Raw genomic sequence first — 20,828 nt, 5'->3', positions numbered from 1 at the left:
CTCTACCTTCTAAAGCAAACCTCTGGCAAGTTCTTTCTCAGTCTAGGGAAGTAATGATACGGGAAGCCTAACTGCACTCTATCATTTTCTCCCTGAAAATGCCATGTGAAGTGGGCGGAATACAAACCTCCAAGCCCCAGTCCCAGTTCACTCTTAACTGGGAAGCCCAGGATGCTGCGGGCACAAGAGGACCCTGGATTTGGGGCCTGAGCTCAGGAGGAGGCCAGCCCCTGCATTTTCACAAGACAGGGAGGGAAAGCAAGTCCCCTGTGGGCCTGAGGCAGAACTTACAGGTAAGGAGGAGCCAATTTTCTCCATATATTCAATTTCATAGGAATTTCTGTAATCCAACTCTGCAAAAAAACAAAAAACAAAAAAACAAAAGGAGAGTTAGTGTCGGGGTGGAGAAAAAAAAAAGGGGAGGGGGAAGGTTTGGGCCAGGCAGGGTGGGGTCCGGAACCAGATTCTAAACTCTGAGCCTGTCCAAGGACTCGAGGTTTCCCATTCAGCTGGTAGGAGAGGCTCAGCTCAGCAATTTTCAGACCACTCGTAAGCTTCTGGCTGCAAAGGGGCTTCTGCCGTTTGGGCACCCGAGACAGTCCAAGGGAGTGAAGTGTGAGCAGCACAGTCTGACCAGGAGCGGATCTGAGCATGATGCACCGAGCTTCCAGGACAGCCCTTCGTGAGTGTTGCTTCTCTGTCGGTCTCACGTGCAACATGAAGAATGTCCCCACACCCTGGTGACATTTTGCAACTGGCCCCAGCTTGGTCCCTCTCTGAGAACATAACCCGGGCCATCCTCCGAGGTAAGGGAGGAATGCACATTGCTCCCGCATTGCTGCTTGCTAAGAGCAGCTTTGCAAGTCACCTGGAACATTTCCCCAAGTCCTGCCAGGGCCTGCAGGGCTGGGGCCACATCAGATTTGCAGATGCAAAGACGACGGAAGTCCAATTAAGGGGGAAAATGACCTATTTCAAATGGCCTGGAGACCTTAGGCTGGAAGGGAACCTCGAGAGGCTTTCCCTGGAAACGAGAAGCCCTGGGCCCCTCGGGTCCCCAGGAGGTTACACGAGGACGCTCCCAGCACTGCCCCTCCACTGACCCCTGCCTGCCCCATCCAGTGAGTGGGTTCCGAGCTCGTTCGACGTGCCTCAAACTGTGCTGGGCACCGTGGATGAGGTACCCGGAAGCCACAGAAGCTACCAGATGGTTCTTTCCTACTTGAGAAGAACCAGGGGGTGATGTGACTTGCTCAGAAAGCAGCTGTCCAAGAGGGTGAGCGGCGATCCCTAATGCCTGAATTCTTTTTTTTAACAGAACGTATAGATAACAGTTCTGCTTTAAAGCACCTCTATTTCTGCAGATTGTCAAAGGCATCGCTTAAAAATGATTCCTCTATATGAGCTTTAAGGTGACATATTTCCTGGAAGCCCTTCCCCGAACCTGCGAGTGTGTGGGCTTGTGGCCGTATGAGCTCAAGGGCTGAAACACGGAGATGGCCCTTCAGGAGGCTCCAAATGTCCCCAGCGAAGCAAACGCCTCCTTCCAGTGGGCTTGGCCTGCTCAGGGGAACGAAGACGGTTTTATGGGTCAACGGCCAGCAAGACCTCATGCATCTGGCAGGCCTACGCCCCGATGTGAGCATCACTCGGGAGGAGCAGAGATTCGTGCAAACTGCACACAGCTGGGCCGGAGCTCAGCACCTGTGACTGGCGTGGGCACCCGTTCTTAGGACGTAGCATAGAAGTATTTGTTCAGGAAGACCTCCTGTCTTCCCCATCTTGTAAATGAGGGGTAAGCTAGGGACAGCGAGGGACAGGCTGATTTCTGGGGCCCTCTCCAGATCTCTCACTTTCTAGATGTAGGAGCTCAGGGCTATTATTGCATTGTCCTATTAAAGACTGTTTTAAGTTGGGAGGTAACAGTGAATCAGCTGCCTCCTTCTCCAACAGTGCCAAAGCATCATTTAACCCTAAATTATTTAACAGAAACCACCCCCTCCCCAGCACACCCCACAATGGCACAGGGCACCCAGGATGCACCTCACAGGCTAAGAGCCACCAGAGAGATTTTTTTCCAGGGACTATGGCCCTGGATCAGTGCCCAGCTCCGGTTACCAGCTCGGCTCAGTGAAGCGTCGCGCCTGGAATCTTAGCTCGTCCCCTGGCAGCTGATCACGGTGAGTTTCAGGTCACCGAGCTCACTTAGCTGCCTTCTTTCCCACCTGCCAATGGGGTCTCCTTCCCCCTGATCCCACCCAGGGTCCCTCACCCATCCTTTAGGAGGCAGCAGATGACAGTACAACAGTGGGGGGCTATCTGATCCACTCCCCCACCCCGAGAAATGTCTGTGTCCTAACGTGTGTGGTTACAGGAGGCTGGCTCTCTGCAGGACCTTTGGTCCCTGCTGATGTCTGGAGGTGTTCCTTCAGAACACGGCCTGAAACTTCCAATCCTAGCCATTTGGGGGTTCTCATTTTAATTTACAAAATGGCCCAGTTGGTGAAGCATCAGCCTTCGGCTCAGGTCAAGATCTCAGTGTCTTGGGATGGAGCCCCGAGTTGGGCTCCCTGCTCAGCGGGGCGTCTGCTTCTCACTCTCCCTCTGCCTGACCCCCTCCACTTGTGCTCTCTCTCGCTTGCTCTCGTCTCTCTCAAATAAATGAATAAAATCTTTAATAAATTGGCCTGGAAAAGATGTGAAGAAAAACAACCCCTCTTCTGGTCATCGATATCATCTTTAAGGGGACATCTTCCAGAACATTGTTTTCAAAAATCTCTTTCATCTGCTTTCAGTGGTAAGCCTCAAAGGGTCAGCTTGGAGGGGGAGCCACGTCCAGCTTGGGCCCCGGCCACAGGCAGCTGCCAGGCCAGGAAGGGTAACGCCAGTTGCACCAAGTGACACGACACCTTCATGTCCAAGAGAGGAGGCCGCTCCCTGTAGTGTCTGCCGCTTCAAGACGCAGAGGCCCCAGTTATTATAAACGGGTCCTGTCATCTCTGAGGACGCTTCTGGTAATTATTTCATGCTGGTCCATGCACTGTGGGAGGGCTTGGAGGCTGCTCTCCTTGATTCTGGCTGCCAGAGCTTGGCTGGGGACTGGAAAGACGCCGGAGGATGTGAGTCCAGATCGTCACTCCCGGTGTCGGGGAAGCCCACTCCCTGACCTACCCTGCCTACTGGCTTACCTGTAAAATGGAGCTCAAAGTGCCCATATTTCAAAAAAAAAAAAGGGGGGGGGGGAATGATGTCAGGTAAAGGCCCTACCATGGGCTATACAGATGCAAGGGACTGTGACCAGGTCTATTATAACTGTTCATTGCTAGGATTTCTGGAACTTTGAACATAAGTGATGAGAGAAGGGACCCCTTGGTTAGGGGACAAGGATGCTGCTCCCAACAACCTTACTGTCACTCTGCTGCATGTCTGCAGTGTGACAGCAATGGTGCCCACCACGGGAAAACATTCAGCTCCTGCGGGGGTCACCTTACCCTCTGTTGGATGTGGAAAGGTGGGGGCGGATGTCACTGTGTGTCAGGGAGACGGGGAGCTGGGTGACCCTCAAAGGGCATCCAGACTCATGAATCTAAAACCCTGTTCTCCTTGGGTCTCCTGGACCAGAGCTGGGAGAGGCCTCGGAGGAGGCTATGTTACCAAACAGCTCCTAATCTTTGCATCCCTAGGGACCACATGGACGAGGTCTTTCCCCACGACATTCCCCAAGGCTGCACCAGAAGTGCAGAAGAGGCCATTTACTAAGCAAGCGTTCAAAGAAAAACATCTGTAATTGCCAATCGGAGTTTTTAACCAGTGGGAGATTATCAGTGTTGCCACAGCGAGCTGATGTAATTACAGCCCAGACACGTCATTTTAATTAGCTGGGCATCTTTCTAATCTAGCTCCATCCAGGTTTCTTGAACTAATAAGCCAGCCTGAAGCTCTTGCAGACCTAGATGAGGAAGCACCGCTGAGTTTCTAAAGTCAATGAAAGGAAGCCTGCAGGGTGCTCACATACAAGAGTGTGGTAAGAGCAGGACCCATGGGGTCCAGCCTCTACATGGACTAGCCCCACAACGCTCAGCAAGTCCTAACAGCCCAAAGCCTGGGCTTCCTCGCGCCTAGGTGGGCAAGAGCAGAAATCCACTCTCTAGGACTGAGACGATGAAATGAAATCATGTAGACAAGAGCCTCAGTGGGGCTCAAAGTGAGCGCAGCACCAGTGACAGCTCCCGCCTCACTACTGTCACTTAAAGAGAATCGGCCTTGTAGCAAATACCTGTTTAGGTGGTAGTAATTATTTCTAAGCCAAAATCTCATTTTCCTGTGATTTGTGATTTCTGTGTAACAAAGCCTCAAGCACGCCTACAGCGCTGGCCAGATTCTTTCTGGTGATGACATCAGCACCCTAGGGGTGGGTCTGGTATGGCTGGGCATCCAGTTTCTACATCCAGCAGCTGCAGGGAAGCGGGCTGTATTAGAAAGGTGAATGCAGGGCCGACATGTCCTGGAACTGCAGCTGTCCTGTATTTGTACATGTGATAGATTTCCAAATGCCCACCAGCTGTAATTATGGTCGGGACTTCCTGAATCCTGAATCTTCACAATCCCTCCCTCCCTCCCTCTCTCTCTCCCTCCCTCCCTTCCTTCCTTTTCTTTTTTAAGATTTTACTTATTTATTCATAGAGAGGCAGAGGGAGGAGCAGGCACCCTATAAGGAGCCGATTGCGGAACTCAATCCCAGGACCCCAGGATCATGCCCTGAGCTGAAGGTAGATGCTCAACCGCAGACCCACTCAGGTGTCCCTCACGATCACTTTCTAAGGAGGAAGGTTTAATAGAGCTTTGTTTCAAATGTACAGATTTACCTATCTGTTGAATTTTTGGAGAAAACAAGCAATGATCAAATATGTCGCTGAGCTAGCAAATTGTTTGCTTCGGTTCCATGTTAAAGTTGAACAACTATGTTTCCATGGAATGAGATGCCTATTAGCTTAACAGGTACTATGAGGATCTTTATATTTTCTATTAAAAATGCATGTATTGGGGCACCTGGGTGGCTCAGTTGGTTAAGAGTCTGCCTTTAGTTCAGGTCATGATCCCTGGGTCCTGGGATCGAGCCCAGTGTCAGGCTTCCTACTCAGTGGGGAATCTGCTTCTCCCTCTCCCTCTGCCTGCCACTCCCCTTGCTTATGCTCTGTCAATGAAAATAAAATCTTTTAAAAAAAATGCATGTATCTGCATCATCATTACAGCATTAAGTGACCTCAGAGTAGCCCCAACCAAGTACAGAGGGCAGGCAGCACAGAGATGCCCAGTGAAGGGCTGGAGGGGCAGGGCAAGTATGGGAGACAGGGCACAGAGGGCACTGAAGTGGCAGCCAAGGGGGGTGGCACCCATGGGGCAAAGTGGTTCCATTCATTGAGGCTCGTGGCCCAGGTGTGCGTGCAGAGGAAAGGGCTGATAGAGGGGTGGAGGTCGGGTCCCAGGGCCCCTGGGGTCAGGCTGCAGTAAGGTCACTGTCAAGCCTCCCAAACCCCAGTCTGAGGGCCAACCAAACAGCTAACCAAAAGGCTCTGTTCCACAGAGCACATAACGCCAAAGTACACATAATTTAGATGGTCTTTTCATCTTCAAACTATAAAGAGGTACTGTGGTGAGAAGGTAAGCATCCAAAATCCCCCGCCAAAAATGACATGGACCTCACTCATATCGTTCAGGACCTCACTCATATCATTCAGAGACTTTATGGACACAAAGCAAGCCCCCGAGGAGCCGGGTCATGGAACAGTGTGCAGAGGAAGCAGTCCGAGCTACAATCCCAAACTACCTGCTCTTGGTGACACCACCACCTGCCCAGAGGGAGCAGGAGGCCGTTTAATGGAGGTGGTGGTTACTTAGCAGCAGCCAAGAAGTGCAAATGAGATTTTCATGTGTGATGGTCCTTATATTGATTTGTACTCATTTTTTCTGAATGGTTGGATTATCAGGATCTTGGAAAGGGAGACTGAGAACCACCACACTGGTCCCGAGTGCTGGAGGGAAGCTCACAGAGGGGCGGGTGCAGGGAAGAGCACCAGCAGACCGGGAGATGGTTTCAGGCCTCAACAGCTTTCCTAACGAGAAAGGGAAGTGTGGGAGCCAATAGATTCAGAAAAATCTATCCACTGTTAGTGGAATAAGCAGTTTACAAAAAAAAAAAAAAAAAAAAATTGATTCATCCAGTCATGCTGCATGGACTTAACATAGATGAATTTTTCAAGCCAAAGAATCGGGCAGAAAGCTGAAAGCAAAAATACATGTAGGAGGAAGAAAGACATTAATGAGAAAATCAACATGCCTGGAGTCTATTCAGGAAAACTGTCCTCTCGTTAGAAAGCCTGGAGTGAACCATCTGGTTTGGGAGCTTGAGGAGAAGGTATGACTATCCTGTGGAACATCCTGCGGGCTGATGGACAGTGGTGGCACCTAGGGACCCCAGGCCTGGGCAGGGGACTGACCCACACGGAGCATTTGGCTTGAATGGTGCTGCTTGCAGCTGCGTGTGTTTCACATCACCCAGGCATCTAAAGCCACAGAGAAGGAGCGAAGCTCAAGTGAGCTCAGGATGGGAACTGGGGGGGCGCTGAGCTCACTGGCTCTCAGCTGGTGTCTCAGAGGTGGGGTACAGCTGGGTTCAAGCCTGAGGCTGTTTTAAAATACAGCCTTAGCGGGACGCCTGGGTGGCCCAGCGGTTGAGCGTCTGCCTCCAGCTCAGGGTGTGATCCTGGAGACCTGGATCAAGCCCCGCATCAGGCTCCCTGCATGGAGCCTGCTTCTCCCTCTGCCTGTGTCTCTGCCTCATTCTCTCTGTGTCTCTCATGAATAAATAAATAAAATCTTAAAAAAAAAAATTACAGCCTTAGCTTGGAGTGCACGGATGGCAAGGCTACCTAGCTCAGAAGTTTCTTTCCCGGCCTTTTGCTCCCTAGGGGCAGTGGGCTCCAGGGTAGGACAGGGGTGTGACCGGCCACCAAACTGCTTACCCTCCGTGGGCGAGTTGAATTTGGTGTCATTTACGAAAGTGGACAGGTCCGAGGGCTGCGGGTAGTCCTGTTTGTCAGCCTCCAGATCCACCGTCACACACGTCCACTTCTGGTTGGTGACCGCCAGCTTCTCCTCATCGGTTGCGTGGACCACCGCGGAGATGACCGGCGTTTCTGGTGTGGCCGCTGGAGTGGGGTCCTGGGAGCAAAAGGGAAGCTGTCTCTCCTCTCACACAGTCTCTGCGTTCCCACCTGCGCCCACCCACCCAAGTCTGGGGCTCCTCTAACCAGGGCAGGTCCCTACCAAAATCCTCAGCATGTCCTTGGACTCTGCTCTAAATGGTCCCAAGGAGACAAATTCTTGGCTCTGTGATTTTCCTTTCCTGATGGCTCGTGATAGGGGGTGACCGTGGGTTTATAAAAATGAAAAGATCAGGATTTGGTGTCTGGGTTATTCGAGACATTCCTGATCATTCACTTTGAGAAATAAAATAAGGAAATTTATTTCTTGGCCCTTTGATTAGTACAACTACTGTGCTAAGTCGGCACAGTGCTTTAGGGCCTGTGCGCGCACCAATCTCACCAACATCGCCTGGCGATCCGCGTGCCTGTCCCTGGAGGATGGGCACAGGGAGGGAGCAGCTGAGCAGGGCGGAGGTGGTGCCCAGAAGTGTCAGAGCAGAGCTGGGACGGGACCCCAGACCCCTGTCCTGGGGCGGGGCGCCCTTCTGTGTAGCCCTGCCCGACTAGGGTCTGCTGGCTGGGGCTTCACTGGCTCAGATGGGAGCCTGGCACACCTGCCGCCCGGGGCTAACCTTCCGGTCGTGGCACAGATCTCATAAAAGAACCAGTGAGAGGGGGAAGGGCCCAAACCCCACTTCTTTAGGGCATGATTTCCTTTATCTCCCCACTCGAATTTTGGTTACATAATCCAGAGCTCTTGACACTCAGTTCTTTTTCACTATATATTCATTTATCTCAACGGACTTTCTCAAAAATCATATTCACAGAAGTTCTCAGCAGATTAACTGGCCAGAACGGATCAGCGGGATTCCTACAGAACCCACCTAACACTTTTGTTGAACATCTCTCTACTCTCAGGGACACACTCTGATCTCTCCCAAAGGGAAGGGATCACAACAATGTCTTGCAAACAGCAAGGGAGCCCCCCCCCCCCTGCAGGAGGCAAAAGAGGATGTTGGAAACGTGCCCGTGATGAGCAGAAAAGAAAGTTCTGTTGACTAGCGGGGAATCAAAACAACATGGGCTTTGGCGGCCTGGGTGAGTGATTAAAAATCATACATAGCAAGGGAACATTATACCTGAGAAGGCGGATCAGAGAGAGGAGACCGTTTTGGCGACCTTTTCACCCTAAATGTGTCACTGGAAACAAAATGGAAAATGTGAACACAACAAACAGTGGTACAGAACAGTCCAGAGCTACCCAGAGCAGACGGAAGCCACGGCCTCCGCTGAGCGTCTGGCCCAGATGGCGCTCAGGCCTCCACCACTCCACATGGGCGAGGAGACGTCCACAACTTAACAACAGATATGATCACTGCCCCAGAGGGAAAAGGGGTCCTCGAGCCGGAAATCTTTTAAAGAGATGCCACTTTGGAGAGCTGGCCCAGAAAATGAGGCTGGATTTAGCCAGATATTTTTATTTCAAAAAGCAGATTTGGGGGAGATTAACGTATCCAGATTCATCCAAGAATGTCTGGACCCAGAGGGGTGGGGGCAGGGATCTAGGTTCCGGACACCGATGAACAGGATCCCATCTCCTGGTTGGCACATAACGGACTGCTGTGCAGAAACATGAAGGAACATTCTGGGTCTTTGGGGAGAGTCCTTTCCTACTCACTGGAACTCTGCGCGTAAAGGATCCCTACACCCTGGAATTTCTGGGTGAGATTCCAACCACCCAGGGAAGCTGGGCTGGGGGTGAGATGATTCTTTTTGAAATTGTAATAGAAGGGAAGCCTGGGTGGCTCAGCGGTTTAGTGCTGCCTTCAGCCCAGGGCCTGATTCTGGAGACCCAGGATCGAGTCCCGTGTCAGGCTCCCTGCATGGAGCCTGCTTCTCTCTCTGCCTGTGTCTCTGCCTCTCTTTCTCTGTGTCTCTCATGAATAAATAAATAAAATCTTTTTAAAAAATAATAAATAAATTGTAATAGAAAACACAGGACATACAAACTACCATCTTAAACACTCTAACTTCGGTAAAGTACACTTGCAGGGTACAACAACCCGTCTCCAGACCTCTTTCAGGAATGAGATGATTACTGCCTATTCCTGACCAGGGTTAATGACCCTTTTCTCCCTTCCTTTCTCTTTCTTGAAAATAACCGGGGGTGCACGCAGGTCACTCAGGCAAAGGAAACATCAGCTCAGACTTGCAAAGGGGTCAGAAGGAAAGCACTGTTCGCGTACATGGCTCACTGAGTCAGAGTGGCCTCTGGTCTCAGGCCCCCCTGTGGTATGGTCCTGCCCCCAGCAAAGCAACAGCTTCTTGGGGTGGGGAAAGTCCCCGGACCTTAGATCCCAATACCTTTCCCTGCTCTAAATAGTAACTGGATGGACAGAGCGATTTGGCCCTCAGTTCCTTCCCTGTGCTCTCTTCAATAAAATGCTCCAACAATGGCACTCAGTCATGAAAAAATACTTAGAAATGGTTATTTATAGCATTTATAGCATTTGCCATACGAACAGTGCAGTCCCAGCCTGAAGCATATATTTATCCATGCATATAAATATATAACTGTATATTTTGGAGTTGCTAAATGGTTCTAAAAAACTAAAGAAATCCCTTGGGCAGATGCAAACCTGAGAGACTCAACTCTATCCCTGGACCGCGGGATGCCTGTGACCAGGCCAGCTTCCCTTGTAGGGACAGAGAGGCAGGAAGGTACCCGCCCTCGGGGCCCTGGGAGCTGCCCACAGCGTCCCTCCTGGCCGTTGGCAAAACAGCACGGACACAGAGGTGGTCTCTTGTTGCCACCAACGCCCAGCAGGGTGACTCCTGGGTGGCAAGCTGATCGATACCCAGCCTGGTCCTGGGTGACCAAGGACGCGGGCCCAGAGCAGGCTGGCGAGGGCTCTCACAGTCATGTGTTTCCCTCTGAGCCAACCCTGCATTTTAGGGGGTCTCAATTAGAAACAGCCCAATGACCTCTGCTTCACATGTTAGCATGAACAAGCGACCCCGGTCCACTGCCTGTGGTCGGCTGGCTGGTTATTTTGTTGTGAAGCCACAGTACTTTGAAAGCAATTGCTCACTAGTCCAATTTGAAATGAAAGAACGGAATGAGAGCTTTTATAAAAAAAAATATGGGTTTCAGATGAAGACATCCAATATGCAAGGGGGGGAAAAAAGTTCCATTCCTGACAAGCAGGCAGATGTTGGATAATCACATTTTCACAGTCAAGCAGTTTCATTTATGCTAATCGTTCTGAAACAGGAAAGTAACCTCTGCTACTGGGGAGCCCCATGCTCCCCCCGCCACCCCACCCCCCCGCCCATCCCCAGGCCTGACACAGAAATATGTGAGCAGCAGCCACAGAGAGGAAATTAAAAGAGCTTGAAAGCAAAAACGAAAAAGCAGAAAGCGGCACAGGTAGTATGAGCAGCAGATTCCATTAAATTTACTTACAACAGAGAACACACAGACATCACATCTTCAACCATCCTAAGACAAGAAGACAAGAAAAAAGAGAGACAGACAAAAGGAACTGACAAAAAAGATAAATCCGCAGACAACTGGTTATCAGCGGGCTGGGATACAAGAGCCATCCACTGTAGGTGCTGCTTGCAAGGCAGGGCGACATCCCAGCTTTTGGAGAGGGGCTGGCTGAGAGCAATCCCTCCCCGCTCGATTCCAATTACCCCAGAAGGCTCTGATGCCCAAAGAGCTTTGTCCCACTGGTGTAGGATTCCAAGCCATCTACACTAGAGGCGAGACTCAGGGATGGGCTGGCTTCCCTGACCTGCTGGTTAGCTCTGATGATGGGTCAGACTGTACGGGGGGAGGGGGGGGTACGGGTGGGTGGCTACAGGTTGGCTCTCATTCCAAAAATGGGAGACCGTGGCTGTGTCATTTGGGCATCTCAGGCTTCTGTTTGAGGCCTAAAATAAAGCTTCTGGGGCACTTATTCATGGTGAATGATGAATCTGGGCCTGTGGATTCATCACAGACATCTGGGTGGCTCAGTCGGGTAAGAGTCTGCCTTTGGCTCAGATCATGATCCTGGGGTCCTAGGATCAAGCTCCATAGGGCTCCCTGCTCAGCGGGGAGCCTGCTTCTCCCTCTCCTCCCCCTGGCATGCTCTCTTGCTATTTCTGTCTCTGTCTCTCTCAAATAAAGAGAATTTTTTTTTTTTAAATAAAGGACAGGGACATCTGGGTGGCTCAGCGGTTGAGCATCACCTTTGGCTCAGATCCTGATCCCGGGATCCAGGATCGAGTCCCACATTGGGCTCCTTGTAGGAAGCCTGCTTCTCCCTCTGCCCGTGTCTCGGCCTCTCTCTCTCTGTCTCTCATGAATAAATAAATAAAATCTTTAAAAAAAATAAAAAATAAAAATAAATAAAAATAAAGGACATATTAAAAAACAAACAAAAAAATAATAAAGCTTCCAACACAGCTTCAACAGAGCGTCTAGGAAGAGCCTCGTTGGGGAGCCAATCTCAGATGAGTCTTGAAATATTCAAGGCTAATGTCTGTTTAGAGAACCTCCTCTCAGGAAGTTCCAGGTGCTTCTCAAATGTAAACCCCTTGGGGAGCCCAGAATGGCATGTAAAAAGGTCACTCTGTCTCCATTTGTACCGGGCAGAGTCAGAGGCGCCAGCAGCTGTGGTCTGCTCTGCTGGGTCGGTGCCAGAAGCCTGGTCCCTATGGCCTTGATCAATTACTGACCACACTTCACATGAGGGCAAGAGAAAGGCTCCACACACCATCCCCACGATGCTGGGAACCATGTCCTGAGCAGGGATCCGCAGCCATCCAGGTGACAGCTGGGTCTGGGGATGAATTGCAAAGGCCCAGACTGGAGGTCCTGAAGGGCACTCTCACTGGAAGGGTCGGTGGATACTTGAACCGATTATTAATGGTCTCCCAGGGATTATGGGGACTGTGTTCTCCCACTCGAGTTCCACTGATCTCTTCTGAACCTACAGGGCCTTGGAGTCTTGTCTGCAAAAGATGGCTAGAGAAAGGGAGGAAGGCAAACGAGGTGCTTCTCACAGGTTGGCTGGGGTGCAAGGGGGGTATCCAGGCCAGACCTCTTGCTCATGGGCCTCACTCCTGGGCTGGTGTCCCATTAACGGGCAGACAGAAATACTCTAAATTCTAACAATATTTTAAGGGTAGATCTCCTAGCTTGTAGCCCACTCCAAAAAGCAATTCCCACGCAAAATAGGAAAAAGGTAAAAGTCACCAAAGGGGGGTTGACCAGGTCTCTACAGGACAGTTCCCTGTCTATGGGCTCTCCCACAGTCCCCTGGAGTCAAATGTCAGGTCTCCAGCTGAAAGTAATGCTTTAAACCACTGCCACAATAAGTGAAAGATCGAGGACTCTAGACCCAAAGGGACATGTGGCTGGGAGGTGCCACCACCGCGGGCGCAGAGAGGAAAGTAAACAGGTATCGTGTTGCAAACCTGGCAGCGTTACGGCAGGTGGGGGAAAGGTCAGGGCAGCCACGTCCATCCAGACACGAGACCCAGGGTCACAGCCAACGCGCAGCCCCGCCTCTAACCTGACCACCTGCACCCCTGAACTTACGTCTTTAGGGGCGTCTTCTTCTTCTTGGCGGGCTTGTTCAGCCCATCCCCATCCACTCCATTGGCTTCGATGGCACTGGCTGGGATCTCAAAGGAGGCTGGGGATTTAGAAGGTGAGCTGGGGGTTTTAGAGGACGTCTTAAAAGGGTCAATGGATTCATCACAGGCGTCTGGGTCAAAGTTGTAGGACTGTTGGGGCAGTTTGGGAGACTCTTGCATTTTTGAGGTGGAAGAAAAAGGGTTAAAATTGGGGTCATCCCACTTGTCAATATCAAAGGTGTAGGTACCTTTAGCCATAGGGATGTCATTGGGTTCATCGGGGGATCTGGTAGGCGAGGCAGGAGTGTTGTCGAGTTTCTCGGGTGTTTTTTTCATCTTTGGCCTCCTTAGGGGCATTTTGGCAACTGGCTTTTTGCCTAGCTTTTTGGTGGGAGGGGGGTTTTCCTGCTGGCTGTCCCAACTACCCTTGTCCTCAGAATAGTCAAACTCCAGCCTCACCGAGAGCCCTTTGACGGGGGAGTCCTCCTGCCCCCCACTCTCGGACGGGGTCACCTCCGCTGCCTCCGGAGCCGTGGCAAGAGGCGACGGTTTCCTTCCAACAGGGGGTGAGTTCTGCACCCTGCCACTTCCAGACACCGGGGGGATGGCCCCTTCGGCACCCTCTGAGTCCAGAGGGCAGGGAGCCTTGGGCACAGCAGCAAGATCCAGGGGTGCCTCCTCTGACACGGCCGGTCCAGAACCTTCCGTCTTGGCCAATTCCGGCTTTATCTCGAATGCTCTAGTCTCCTCGCTGGGGACGGGACACTCTTCCACGGGCTCCTGTTGTGTCTCTTTCACTGGGGGGGTTTCCGTGGGTTTCTTAGTGGTCTGCTTCTTTTTTAAGGAAGGTGGCCTTGGTTTTTTAGTTCGCTTAAGGGTACTGGAAGCACTGCTTGAGCCCGTGCTATACGCATCTGGGGCCGGGGCCACGGCCTCGGGGTTGCCTGAGCAAGAAGCACCATCAAAGTCACTAGCTTGCAGGCTGAGAGATCGGGAGAGCGTGGACTTGGAGACGGGCACAGAATCCGTGGACTTCCTCCGCGTGCTCACTTTGCATTCCTGACTCTTACTAGAGTCTGAGCAGCGGGGCTCCAAGGTCTGGAAATCATCCACCAGCTCAATGCTGTCAAAGTCTAAGTTGTAAGTCCCACTGCTGGCTATAGGCTTGTCTTCATCGAAGACGGCAGAGAAGGAGTGTGATGGGGGGCGGAAGGGGCTCCCTTCCACCGAGCTGCTGCGGGGGCCATCGGGGACAGACGCCGGCTCGGGACCGCAGCCTGATAAGAGGAGATGAAGCAGTCAGTGAGGGACATCAGACCCCGGGGCCTGTCTCACCTCATGCCAGACTACAGCCCTGCCCACCCCTCCCCTGCCAGGCCCCCGCAGGACAGGCACAGGGCTTGGGGACAAAGCCTGCTCTCCCCCACACAACTGGCTTCAGACCCTGGACAGGGCTTACCCTCCGGTTCCTCATCTGTAAAGTGGGAGTGAAAAGGGCTGTTTAGGGAAGAGCTCACATCATTCAGTCATTCAAAAAACCTTTACCAAATTCCCAGTCGCGACCAGGCACCATTCTGGGAGTTGGGGATTCAACAGAAGAACAAAACAGACAAAATTCTTGTCCTCCTGGAAGTTACATTTTTCAGGGAGAAGACAGTTAAGAAACAAATAAACAAGCAGAATGTACAGGCTGCCAGATGGTGATAAGTACTACGGAGATAAATCAAGCCAGGGTAGGGGCGTTGCAATTTTAAAATAAAGTAGTTGGCAAAGCCCTCCAAGGAGGAAATACTTAAGCAAAGATCAGAAACAAGGTAAAGGAGGATAAAACAAGGAGCCAGGAGGATATCTGGGGGGCTCGAGGGGTCGGGGCATCACAGGTAAAAGGAACAGCAAGTGCAAAGGCCCTGGGGCAGAAGCACGCCTGGTGTGTTAAATATCAGGGGCCAGTGTGACTAACGCAAGGGAGAGGAAGACAGACATTACCATCATCAAGCCTGTTGTTGATTACTCCGAGCTTGTTGTGAGGAACAACAGGGAGCCCCACTGTGGGGGCTCCCAGGGCACTGTGGTAGGACTGAGCATGTCCTGCCTGCTACTTTGTTCCTGTCCCTATGCCACGCGTCCCCTGTAATCTCTCCCTCCTGCTCTGCCTGCCACGCTCCTCTTCTTGACCTTTCTTCTGATCCATTCCCTCTCTCTTTGCTGCTCTTCTTCCCAGCTTCCTCACCCCCACAGCCCCTGCCAGCCACAGAGGCTGCTCCTTATTTCGAAGCACACCGTGCATGCTCCACTTGTTGGCCACGAGATGCTCCATCACCTCTGGACCCCGCCGCTCCAGGGGATCTGCCCAGCCTGGCCTTGGCTTGGCTACCCTGGGCTCTGCCCACACCAGGTGGTGCCTTTCATGCATTTCCAGCTCACAGCTGTCCGGGCAGTCGGGACGCCAGAAAATGATTGGCTGGACATCCAGCAATATGTCACTGAACAAAGGAGGGCAAATGTTGCAAAGAGGTCCAGAGAAGAAGGGACTGGAGAGTTGGCACAGGTGCGGCCCGGGACGGAGTCATGACCCCAAACATCCACCCCATGCCCGGCTGGGAAGCTGCCAGATAAAAGAGAGGATGTTCAGATAAATTTGAATTTCAGATCATTGAAAAAGGGCTTTAGTATAAACACGTCTTGGTAATTCCTTGTTTATCTGGGATTCAGATTTAACTGGGCACCTTATATCGTTTATATACTGAATCTGGCAGCCTCGTCCCAACAAATGAACAGGGTTTGGAAAACGCTCTGCTAAACCTGAACTGGCCTCTTGCTGTACATTTTCTCAGAGCAATTCACGCTCACTATTGCAAACGCCCAAGTGGTATTTGCGCGGTGCTTCCCAACTTTGCTCACGAGCAGATACTTCTCTTGGAGCACCTGGCGGAGAAATCCCAGCGGAGGAAGTGCCACCCGGGAGAAGACGACACAAATGAAGTCCAAGCCTCCTGAGTTCAGGAACTGGTCTGATTCACCTTAGCTCTCCCTTGGACTCGTCACACTTTCTCTTGCAATAAGCACCTCTAGAACTGAAGGCACCTTCTGGAAGCACATCTATTCGTGGTTCTAAACCGTCCCGTCTCTCCTGCACCCTACGCTACCCAGGCCCTACTTGGCAAAGCTGGTGTCTTGCAAGACAGACCCTTTTAAAGCCTCACGGCTCCTTCTACCAAATGACTCCTCTCTCACCTGAAAAACATTCCTGCCTCCTCCCTGCCTCAAAAGAAGAAGTCTCCTCCCTGCTTCCTTCTATAAAACCAGCTCCCTCTCTACTTCTTCCAGGGCCTGGCACTGTCAACCCACCCCATCACAGCACAGGGGGGCCAGAAGGACCCAAGGACCAAGGGAAACAGCTGCCTTCACATGAGCCTCACGGGAAGGGAAGGAGCCTCACCCATCCCATCGTTTCCAAAGCAAGGCTCACGATCGCCAGGTCTCTCCCGGGCCTTCCGAGGCCCTTCAGATGTCACTAGTTCCCTCAAATCATGCAACATGCAACCATCTGCTCACTTTTTGACCCAGAAGAAAAGCTCCCTGTCTGCTAAACACCCTTTCCTCTACAGAACTGACATTCCCTAATTAAATCATCAAGGACTAGGAAACCTGATCTTGCTGAAGAGTTTTTAGGCCTTGGCACTGAGCTCTGTCGGGATGGTGGGTTCTCTGGGCCGGAGGCCTATGCTTTTCATGACAGGGTGTAAAGCAGCATTGCTGGCTTCCACCCACCAGATGCCATTGGCACCTCAACCCCAGCTGTGACAACTGAAAATGTTTTAGGGGCGCCTGGGTGGCTCAGTCAGTTAAGTATCTGCCTTTGGCTCAGGTCATGATCCTGGGGGTCCTGGGATTGAGCCCCACATTGGGCTCCCTGCTCAGCGGGAAGTCTGCTTCTTCTCTTCCCCCTCCCCAGCACTCATGCATGCTCTCTCAAATAAAAAAATAAAATCTCAAAAAAAAAAATGCTTCTAAAAATTGCCAAATGTCCCCTGAGGGGCGACATCATCCCTGGCTGAGGACCGCTGTCTTACTGTGTTGTAGATGTGCTCACTTCGGCAGCACGTATACTTACTGTGTGTTAGTTAAGAAGGTTATTCTACAGGGCCCATTACAGGGCTGGGAGGGCCCTTCAAAGCACTCTTCAGAGGAACCCTGGATACAGACCCGAGAAAAGGTCACTGCCACATGGGGGCCCTGGATTTCCAAAGCAAGTGTGGTCCGACTGGGTTCGCAGCCCCACCCACTGGGGTTCTAAATTCCACACACCATATCTGCATGAAGACAATCTGTTCATTCATTCACTCCATGAATAAGCTGGGTGCCTCCCGTGTATCAGCCACTGTGGGGGTGCAGTGGACATAGAGGTGAGGAAAGACGAGACCCCAGATGGATCCATCTACCCCATCAGTGCAGACCTGGGCAATGCTTGTCCTGGCTCCAGGTTTGGGCTCAGTCTGATGACACAATGAGCATCCCTGGTTCAGCCAATGCAGGTTTGCTTGGCAGAAAGGGGGGATTTCCAGGGACATTCGTCAGCAGAGGACACCATGACCAAGTGCCACAGATGGGGTGGGGGAAAGAGCAGACATTTATTGTCTCATAGTCTGGATGCTGAAGTCCAAGGTCAAGGTGTCAACAGATTTGCTTTCTCCTGAGGCCTTTCGTTGGCTTGCAGATGGCCGTCTCCTCTGTGTCCCCACATGGCCTTTCCTCTGTGTGGGCTCATTCCTGGGGCCCTTTCCTCTTCTTACAGGGACACCAGTTCTAATGGATCAGGGCCCCACCCTTCCAACCTCATTTACCCTTAAACATCTCTGTAAAGGTCCTACCTTCAATACAATCACACTGGGGCTTAGGGCTTCAACAACTGAACTTGGGAGAACACAATGTCCTCTGCAACACCAGTGGAGGGCAGTAAAACCCCCAAACTAAGGTTAAAAACAAATGTGTTTGGAAAGGAGGGAATTCCAAGCAAAGACAGAAAGGCACTGAGGGGTGTCTCCACCCTGCGGACATCACCTTACCATCTCCCAAGGCCACATTCCCTAGCCCTGTGGGGCTGCTTCTCCCTGGAGTACTTAATGCCAGCTTTGCTGGTGCTTCTCTCTCTCCCACTCACCACTACCCACCCCCCAACTTTGGGCAGAGACCCATGGGCCCAGAGGACCAAACGTGTCAACACGTGGCACCCCAGTGCTCCCAGACTCTCACCTTCAACCAGCAGATCAATGTGAATGGCTCTCATAGACAGGGGACATAACTTCACATCTTCTAAATACACGAGTAATAATCTATTACGATTAATGTTTATTCTGGAAAAGGTCTCCATTTTAAGTAGGCTAATGAGATCCAAATGGAGCATTATTGGTCTTTAGGTGGCATTTTACTGGTAGCTGCGGGCTCGGAGCAAATCCATGATGAATGCAGCACTTCCCAAACTTGCCTATCCTGAGACACATCCCCAGGGAGTATGGCACATCTGGGGTGAGGGCTCCGAACCCCCATTTCTCACGGGTGCTACAGGCCGCCCATGAGCAGGGAAGTCTGGGGGCTGGGCTGGCTCACCGCACCTGCTCCCTATCAGGACCTGAAAACCTCCAGGGGCAACAGTTTAATATCTGGCCACAGAAATGGTTTGGAGGAGGAGCCTGGATTGGCTTGGATTGACCTTTGAGGTGAGCTCTGATTGCCTGCAGGGATTTTGCCTGGAGATAGGGGGCATCAGGAGGGTGGGAGTGGCAGCAGGGGCGGTCCCTGTGTGCCCACCCTCCCATATTGTCACCAAGCCCAGAATGGGCCAACAAGAGAGGCAGGAGGCCCATGAGAAGCCAGCTGCTCCTCCAGACCAGGAGGGCCTTCAGATTCTCACAGACACCCTGCTGGGTCCTGAGGACCACTCGGCCCAACCCACTGGGTCTGTGCCCACTGCCTTCTGGACGCCTGCCCTGATCTGGCACGTCTATCTTCTCAAACCTTCCTTCAAATGCCAAAATCTGAAGATGGAGCAGCGCGGCCCGAGGCATTGTGGGGAGTGACAAGTATTAACCAGGGTGTCTTTGCTTAGAGATGGAAGTTCTCTATGCAAACCAGCTCATTCCTACCAGAGCCCACCGTGTGAGCAGCCAAATGAAGCCGCCCCAGTTAGGATGGGAGAACATAAAAGGGACCTTGCCAGGTGGAGCAAAGAGTGACATCTCCCCAGGGGCACCAGGAGCACCGTGGGGGCTGGAGCGTGCAGTCCTGCTGCAGGGCAGCGTGCAAAGCCTTGGGCTGGGTGCCGGCTCCGCCTGGGGCACACCGAATGTCCCTTCTCCCCTGCCCCGCGGACTGCTGCCTCCTTCTGCATCCTCCGGGCCAGAGCTCGACGGCTTCCTCCCCCGACCCCACGTCCTGCCCCGGCTCTCCGCACGCAGGGCTGCCCGCCGGGCGGGCCACTGTCCACCCCTGGCCAGGCCCCAGGGAAGCACCGGGCTGTCTTCCCGTTGACAAACTCCGTGCTTCTCACTCCCGGGAGGCGGGGAGAGGCACCGGCAGGGGTGACTCTGACAGTGGCCACTCTGCTCTTTCAGCCTGTCTTCCCAGACTTCCCCCCACCTCCCCTCCACATCACAGGGGGCACAAAACCAGCAGTCCTGGAAGCGCGCTTTCTCTACGAGCTAAAGAAGATAGCATCGCGACAGATCACTGGGACACCACACGCCCCAGTGCTGACTCCAGCCGAGTCAGTGCTCACGGGCCCCAGGTGACACAGACCCTGGCTCTGCCGCTTCTCAGCTGGGTGACCCTGGCCAAAGCTCCGTAACCTCACTGTGCCTCACTGTCACCGTCCCCAAAACCACCTCGCAGGGGTGGCATAAATCAGAGGTCATCCTAACAGTACCTGCTGCAAGGAAAACATGCACAAATGTGACCTGTTGTTCTAGCTGTAGCAAGACAACACTTCCAGGGCCCAGCTCATCCTCTGTCCCGGGAGGAAAGGAGCTACCCATCTGGGTATGTGGGGCCCATGAGCATCGTGAAATCCTTGTGCACCTCACGGGGCCATCAGGGGCCACTGAGCCAGGCTCAGAGAGCAATCAGTTCCCCCAGGAAGGTCATTAAGAGAAATCAGCACTCGCTCGGAGGCTCGGAGCCCCTCCAGATTCTTGGTGTGCTCACCCTCCTCCTGCAGGTGACCCCTCTGAGCCTCAGCTGAAAACCAGGCATTCTCATGAGAACAAAAAGTGAGAACCACTTAAGCTCCCAACACAGGGCACAGCTGTACCAGGACACGGCAACCCTTGTGCATGTGACAGTGACACCCACTCCCTGTACCCCTGCCCCAGGGAAGGATGGGAAGGCCCTCACCTGGCTGGGCTCCTGGATGCCTTCCTATCTCTCTGTAGGGGCACCCCTGCCCTGCGGACTCAGGGGAGAGGAAGGCAAGTGACAATGTGTATGGAGACATGGTCCCCTAGGGGGACAGAAGCCACTGGGTGTGCTGAGCTCCTTTCTGAGTCCCTCTAAAGACACTGGCCACGAACAACCATGTGGAACACAATCAGTGCCTCAGCAAAGGCCACCCTTCCCCTGGGGCAGAGAGGAAAGGTCTAGAGCACGCAGGGCAGTGTCTCCAGTCACCTCCAAGGCCCCAACACGGGCCTTCCTGGGCAGTCTCCCAGCGAGGGGAAGAAAATAGGCTTCGCAGCAGGGGAAGCAATGTCCCCGGAGGGAGGGCAACCATCGAAGGAGCCCACCGCTGGTATCACAAAACCAGGCTCAGCTCACTGACCATCCTCTTGCTGCGCACCTCACAACTGCTTGTCCATCCTCTGCCTCGGGGTACTTTAATGCACCAGCTCGCTTCACCTGCAGAGAGCAGCCTGGTTTCCCAATGGAAAGGAGTCAAGAGTTCTGGGTTCTGATCCCAGCACCCCTCATGTGCTGTGAGATGGAGGGCAAGGTCTGGAA

General features: G+C 52.6%; 1 protein-coding gene across 12 annotated transcripts in view; it reads right to left on the bottom strand.

Moving 5' to 3' along the window:
• TACC2 (transforming acidic coiled-coil containing protein 2) overlaps window positions 1-20,828 on the bottom strand; it is a 207,531-nt gene that overhangs the window by 27,726 nt on the left and 158,977 nt on the right. For all 12 annotated transcript variants that reach the window (XM_055300200.1, XM_055300205.1, XM_055300197.1 and 9 more), the window contains 4 exons: window positions 12,799-14,113; window positions 8,345-8,405; window positions 7,023-7,221; window positions 292-353 (listed from right to left, as the gene is read on the bottom strand). In XM_055300200.1, coding sequence (XP_055156175.1) covers window positions 292-353; window positions 7,023-7,221; window positions 8,345-8,405; window positions 12,799-14,113 — 1,637 coding nt within the window. The remainder of the gene's footprint in view (window positions 1-291; window positions 354-7,022; window positions 7,222-8,344; window positions 8,406-12,798; window positions 14,114-20,828) is intronic.

Source organism: Nyctereutes procyonoides, unplaced genomic scaffold, assembly GCF_905146905.1.
Source record: "Nyctereutes procyonoides isolate TBG_1078 unplaced genomic scaffold, NYPRO_anot_genome, whole genome shotgun sequence".
NCBI classification, from domain to species: Eukaryota; Metazoa; Chordata; class Mammalia; order Carnivora; family Canidae; genus Nyctereutes; species Nyctereutes procyonoides.
Note: the sequence above shows the minus strand (reverse complement) of the source record. Positions and strands in the feature narration are given on the sequence as shown.